The sequence below is a fragment of the Rhinoraja longicauda genome, chromosome 26 (assembly GCF_053455715.1).
Source record: "Rhinoraja longicauda isolate Sanriku21f chromosome 26, sRhiLon1.1, whole genome shotgun sequence".
NCBI lineage: Eukaryota > Metazoa > Chordata > Chondrichthyes > Rajiformes > Arhynchobatidae > Rhinoraja > Rhinoraja longicauda.
The window spans coordinates 30,352,175-30,358,903 of NC_135978.1; the positions used below are offsets into that span (position 1 = coordinate 30,352,175).

Sequence of the window (6,729 nt, forward strand, 5' to 3'; positions counted from 1 at the left end):
TTATTTATATAGCGCTTTTCATATACTCAAAGACGTTTACAGAGATTTTGAGAACATAGGGGAAATGAATAAATAGATAAATAAGTAAATATATAAATGAACAGAGAAAGGAGACAGAAGGTGAGGTGACCTTCAGTGGTTGAAGGCAGTACTGAACAGGTGAGACTTCAGCGATGTTTTGAATGTGGTGAGTGTGGGGGAGTCTAACGGTTTGGGGTAGTGAGTTCCATAGGGTGGGAGCAGCGATGGAGAAAGCCCTGTCCCCCCAGGATCTGAGTTTAGTCCGGATGTGGGGGGATAGGAGATTGGCAGCAGCAGAGCGGAGGGTGCAGGTGGGAGTGTGCCTGTGGAGGAGGTCGGTCAGGTAGGATGGGGCCAGGTTATGGAGGGCTTTGTAGGTTATGAGGAGGATTTTGTACTGGATTCTCTGGGGGATGGGGAGCCCGTGGAGTTTATAAAGGACGGGGGTGATATGGTCACGGATCGAGGTGTGTGTGAGTAGACGGGCAGCGGAGTTTTGAATGTATTGAAGTTTATTGATGATTTTTGAGGGTGCGCCATAGAGGAGGCTGCTGCAGTAGTCCAGACGGGAGGTGATGAAGGCGTGGATGAGGGTTTCTGCAGCTGTGGAGGAGAGGGATGGACGGAGACGGGCAATGTTTTTGAGGTGGAAGAAGGCTGTCTTTGTGATGTGTTTGATGTGTTTGTCAAAGGAGAGGGTTTGATCAAGGATGATTCCAAGATTCCGGATGTGAGGTGAGGTGGATACTGGGAGACCATCAATGTTGAGGATGAAGTTTTGGGTGGATTTGGTGAGCATTTTTGGACCAATGATGATGATTTCAGATTTGTTGCAATTGAGTTTGAGGAAGTTTGATTGAAGCCAAGATTTTATTTCAGTAATGCAGTTTGTCAGTGTAGAGTGTGTGGTGGAGGAGATGGACTTGGTGGAGATGAGGAGCTGGATATCATCGGCGAAGCAGTGGAAGTTGAGACCATGACGGCGGATTAATTGACCAAGGGGGAACAGGTAGAGGATGAAGAGGAGGGGGCCAAGGACTGAGCCTTGGGGGACACCTTGGGGGAGGGGAGCGGTGGGGGATTTACAGTTGTTAATGGAGATGAACTGGTGTCTGTCAGAGAGGTAGGATTTGAACCAGGATAGGGCTGTGCCGGTGATGTTAAGGGAGGTTTCAAGTCGGGTGAGGAGAATGGAGTGATTTATGGTGTCAAAGGCGGCGCTGAGGTCAAGTAGGATGAGGATGTTGAGGTTGCCAGCGTCGGAGGAGAGGAGAATGTCGTTTGTGATTTTGAGGAGCGCAGTTTCAGTACAGTGGTTTGAGCGGAATCCGGATTGGAAAGTTTCATACAGGTTATTGGTAGAGAGGTGGTATTTGAGTTGGGAAGCTACAGCACGTTCCAAAACTTTGGACAGAAAGGGTAGGTTGGAGATTGGCCTGACCATGAAGGCCCGTTGCCCTGGCAACGTTGCAGCGTCGGCCTGGCCAAGCGTAGCCGTGGTGTCCTCCGCGGCTGTTCCACCGCTGTAGGCCGTGTGCGGTCCACGTGCTCGGCCTCTTGGAGCGGCGCATGGTCCAGCCGGGCCCCAGGCTGCTGCAGGGCCTCCAGCGGCTCACTCCCCCGTCCAGCCGAGCCCCAGGCTGCTGCAGGGCCTCCAGCGGCTCACTCCCCCGTCCAGTCCGTGCACTCACTCCCTCCCTCCCTCCCGCAGCCGGTCTGCTCACCGTATGCTCTCTCGATCCGTATGGACCAGGCACAAATCTGGTATGACTGCATAAGTAGCATTGAAAGTAGTTGAAGTGTCGATCACAGTGCGGGAGTAACTCAGCGGGTCATGCGGCATCTGTGGAGAGCCATGTTTTCCAGAGATGCTCCTTTCCCTGCTGAGTTACTCCAACACTGTGTTCGCTTCAGACTTTAGAGAAACAGCAGTGAAACAGGCCCTTCAGCCCAGCGAGTCCACGCCGACCAGTGATCATCCCCGGACATTAGCACTCTCCTACACACCAGGCACAATCAGGCACAATTTACAGAAGCCTATTCATCTACAAACATGTATGTCTTTGGAGTGTGGGAGGAAACCGGAGCACCCGGAGAAACCCCATGGGGTCAGAGGGAGAACGTGCAAACTCTGTGCAGACAGCGCCGGTTGTCAGGATCGCACCCGGGTCTCTGGCGCTGTAAAGCAGCAACTCTACCGCTGCGCCACTGTGCCGCCCATTCTATGCAAGCTTTCAGCATCTGCAGTTCCTTGTCCAAATAGTTGAAGTTCTCTGGCTCTTTGTATACCTCACATAGATATAATAAAATCGATCGGTTTCCCACTTTCCCCAAAAGAAAGCTTCATTTATTTCTTCGCAGTGCTTCAAAGCTGATTGATGCGTTTTGTTTTCCTTTTAATCGTAGCTATGACAAGTGGAAGGAAGACCCGGTTGCTGCAATTCTCCTGTTCAAGTGGCTCCACTCCACACCCAGCCACGGGACTCCTCTCTGTTAACACACAGCCCGGACACAAGCCGCGATCCACAGTCTGACGTTACTCCATTGTTTGTAAGCGGAACACTGTGCATTCCAGGACCTCCAGCCTCAAGCGCGCACACGTCTCAATAACTTAAGTACCAGTCGGGGATCTATGAAGGGTTTTCTCATGACGTTTCTGCACTGAAAGGATTTAAAAGTGCTCTTCAAATCTGGGTTCTGGGTGTTTGGTTTTAGTACATTTGAAGTGACTATTATAATAGAACGGTGACGTGCTCTAAACACCACTCCATTTGGTTTGTTGCAGTCTGTTTTATTGTCGGGCCCTTAGATAATTTCAATATTTTTGTGCAAAAGATGTGACACAGGGTGGAAAAGAAAATCTATGTATAATATGATTTTTGTAAAAGTTTGGAAATCTTGTGTTTCTGTATAATATTTGATAAGTGGCAATTAGTTCTTCAGATGCTACCTAATTGTGTTAAGATTGAGGATTATCACAGAAACATGCAAATTCAGGCTGTGTCTAGGTTTTTGGTACTATGTACCATTTCTATGTTTTCAGATGCATAAGTATTCCTGTACTTAATCTAAAATCATACCTATTTAATTGTGTTTGATTTAAAATACATATATTATTGAGAATGGTGTCATTTATGTTTCTCTTCTATTTTCTTTGAGTCTTTGCAAGTGAGAAATCCTAACCAACTTCTTCGTTCTTTTGTGTCCATCATCCGTGTTTCAAATGTTACATCGCTGTCATCGTCCGTCCTGAAAAGGGCACAAGCTTCCGGCGACAGTCAGTGGGAGCTTTACTTGTACAGTAGACGATGGTGGTAGCAGAATTAGCTCAGGACACTTACAGTTCCCAGCCCCACCACGTTCTGCTACGGGGCCAATCCAAACCAGTGTGACCACTAGTTCACGGTAGCCTGGACAATTTCTTGGCAGAATTGTATGTAACTTTAGACAAACAGCGCGGAAACAGACCATTCGGCCCACCGAGTCCGCGCCAACGAGCAATCACCCCCCCGTACACTAGCACTATTCTGTACATTAGAGACCATTTTACACTGGTGTGGGATGTGGGGTGTGGGAGGAAACCGGAGCAACCGGAGAAAAGCCACTCGGTCGCTGGAAGAATGTGCAAACTCCGTCCAGACAGCACCTGTAGTCGGGAACGAACCCGGGTCTCTGACGCTGTAAGGCAGCAACTCTACCGCTGCACCACCGTGCCATCCCCAACTTATGAAAGTTGGCTTTCTTCCGAATGGTACTTGTAATTCTAAACTCAATGATTGTGACTAATGTGAAAACACAGAACTGTAGATGCTGGTTAATACACAAAAGGACACAAAGTACTGGAGTAATTCAGCGGGTTAAGCAGCATCGCTGGAGAACTTGAGCAGGTGATGTTTCGGGTTGGGACCTCTCATTGTAAGGGCTTCGGGAGGGGCCGAGAAGAAAGCTGGAAAAGGGGAAAGGCAGAAGAAAGCATGGCAGATATTTGGTCGACAAAGGCAACGGGGGGTGAGGGGGATTGATGGGCAGATGCTTGGAAGAAAGCCCAGAGATGAGAAAGGAAGGTATGAGTCAGGTATGGAGTTGAAGCCAGAGGAAAGAAAGTAGCCGGGGGGAGAAATAGGGGGGAGGGGGGGGGGGGGGGGTGGAGATGAGGGGGGGAGGTTTGGAGGAGTTTAGTGAGACATTAATTAAAATTAAAAGTGGAATATGAGGTGCTTTTCCTCCAGTTTGCATGTGGCCTCACTCTGGCAATGGAGGCAGCCCAGGATAGAGAGGTCAGTGTGGGAATGGGTAGGGGAACCCATTCACCATTCAGTCTGAAGTTCTTTAGTAACTTGTCAGTTTCTTTGTTGAACTAAATTAAGGGTCATGTTGCAATCAAAAGCACCTGAACTGTACCCTATTCGTGTTCTCCAGAGATGCTGCCTGACCCTACTGAGTTACTCCAGCACGTTGTGTCTGATTATGACTAAATCTGGCCCAATTTAAAGGCTCTTTCAACGATTTCAACATTTGGAGCACCTTTCTCATTCTCCCTCACTTTCTTGCCTCATAGAGGCATAGAGCCATACAGCGTGTAAACAGGCCCTTCGGCCCAGCTTACCAATGCAGACCATCTGCGCTAATCCAACTTGCCTGCATTTAGCCCGTACCCCTCTAAACCTATCCTATTCATGTACCTGTCTATATGCTTCCACAATGTTGTGATAGTACCTGCCTCGAATACCTCCTCCGGCAGCTTGTTCCGTACACCCACCACCCTTTGTGCAATTTAAAAAAAACTTGGGTTCCTATTAAAGCTTTCCCTCCCCTCACCTTAAAAATGTGTCCTCTGGTTCTTGATTCCCCAACTCTTGCTAAGAGACCGCATTCATCCTATCTATTCCTCTCATGATCTTATGCATCTCATATTTTCACTCTCATTCTCTCACTTGGTCACTGGTTGCGTTGATTATTTGGAAGAGGTGAACAATAAGGCGTAGGCACTGCACTGAATCATGCCCTTCAGCCCGCCCAGTCCATGGCCACCCATCAAGCATGTATGTACACTATCCATATGTACACACACGGGCGAAATAATGGATCGACTGGACTTATGATGAAAGAATGGATCACCTGAGCTTATATTCACTGGAATTTAGACGGATGAGAGGGGATCTTATAGAAACATATAAAATATGGACAGGTTAGATGCAGGAAAAATGTTCCCGATGTTGGGGGAGTCCAGAACCAGGGGTCGCAGTTTAAGAATAAGAGGATTTGAGTACAGGAGCAAAGAAGTCCTTCTGCAGTTGTATAGAGCCCTGGTGAGACCACATCTGGAGTATTGTGTGCAATTTTGGTCTCCTAATTTGAGGAAGGACGTCCTTTCTATTGAGGCAGTGCAGCGTAGGTTCACGAGGTTAATCCCTGGGATGGAGGGACTCATATGAGGAAAGATTGGAAAGAATAGGCTTGTATTCACTGGAGCTTAGAAGGATGAGAGGGGATCTTATAGAGACGTATAAAATTATAAAAGGACTAGACAAACTAGATGCAGGGAAAATGTTCCCAATGTTGGGGGAGTCCAGAACCAGGGGCCACAGTCTTAGAATAAAGGGGAGACCATTTAAAACTGAGGTGAGAAGAAACTTTTTCACCCAGAGAGTTGTGAATTTGTGGAATTCTCTGCCACAGAAGGCAGTGGAGGCCAATTCACTGGATGGATTTAAAAGAGAGTTGGATAGAGCTCTAGGGGCTAGTGGAATCAAGGGATATGGGGAGAAGGCAGGCACAGGTAATTGATTGTAGATGATCAGCCATGATCACAATGAATGGCAGTGCTGGCTCAAAGTGCCAAATGGCCTCCTCCTGCACCTATTTTCTATGTTTCCGACCCTAATCTGCTTTGTCCTTCCCATGTTCCCATCTATTTTCTAGCTGATCCTGCCACTTTCACACTCGAAGGGAGCAATTCCCAGTAGCCGATGAATCTACCAGCCCACGTGTGTTTGGGATCTCAGGGGCACACACAGGCAGCCCATCCGTCCATGGGTAGAACGTGCAAACTCCACACTGACAGCACCAGCAGTGGTCAGGATCAAGCCGAGCTTCCACCAGTTACTCCTCTCTGATCTCTCCTCTGCAAACGTAGTGGAATGGAACAGTTCCTTGTTTAGTTAACGTTTCAAATCTCATGACCACGGCTGGAGAACAGAGGAGGTTTATTGCCAAAATAACTGTGATGAATGAGCCTGGAGTTTATCCAACAACGAGATCTGGGTGTCCTAGTGCATCAGTCACTGAAAGGAAGCATGCAGGTACAGCAGGCAGTGAAGAAAGCCAATGGAATGTTGACCTTCATAACAAGAGGAGTTGAGTATAGGAGCAAAGAGGTCCTTCTGCAGTTGTACAGGGCCCTAGTGAGACCGCACCTGGAGTACTGTGTGCAGTTTTGGTCTCCAAATTTGAGGAAGGATATTCTTGCTATTGAGGGCGTGCAGCGTAGGTTTACTAGGTTAATTCCCGGAATGGCGGGACTGTCATATGTTGAAAGACTGGAGCGACTAGGCTTGTATACACTGGAATTTAGAAGGATGAGAGGGGATCTTATCGAAACGTATAAGATCTTATCGAAACAATGATCAGCCATGATCACATTGAATGGCGGTGCTGGCTCGAAGGGCCAAATGGCCTCCTCCTGCACCTATTGTCTATTGTCTACTG

At 48.0% G+C, this 6,729-nt stretch overlaps 1 protein-coding gene across 3 annotated transcripts in view; it reads left to right on the plus strand.

The window, feature by feature from the left end:
- akap10 (A kinase (PRKA) anchor protein 10) overlaps nt 1-4,054 on the plus strand; it is a 120,980-nt gene extending 116,926 nt beyond the window's left edge. The window contains exon 15 of one of the 3 annotated variants that reach the window (XM_078422419.1): nt 2,428-4,054. Coding sequence is in view for 1 of the 3 variants with exons in the window: in XM_078422418.1 (XP_078278544.1) it covers nt 2,428-2,433 (6 nt within the window). In the remaining 2 variants the exon portion in view is untranslated. The remainder of the gene's footprint in view (nt 1-2,427) is intronic. The other 2 variants (XM_078422416.1, XM_078422418.1) reach the window with 2 other exon arrangements.
- The last annotated feature ends 2,675 nt before the right edge of the window (nt 4,055-6,729 follow it).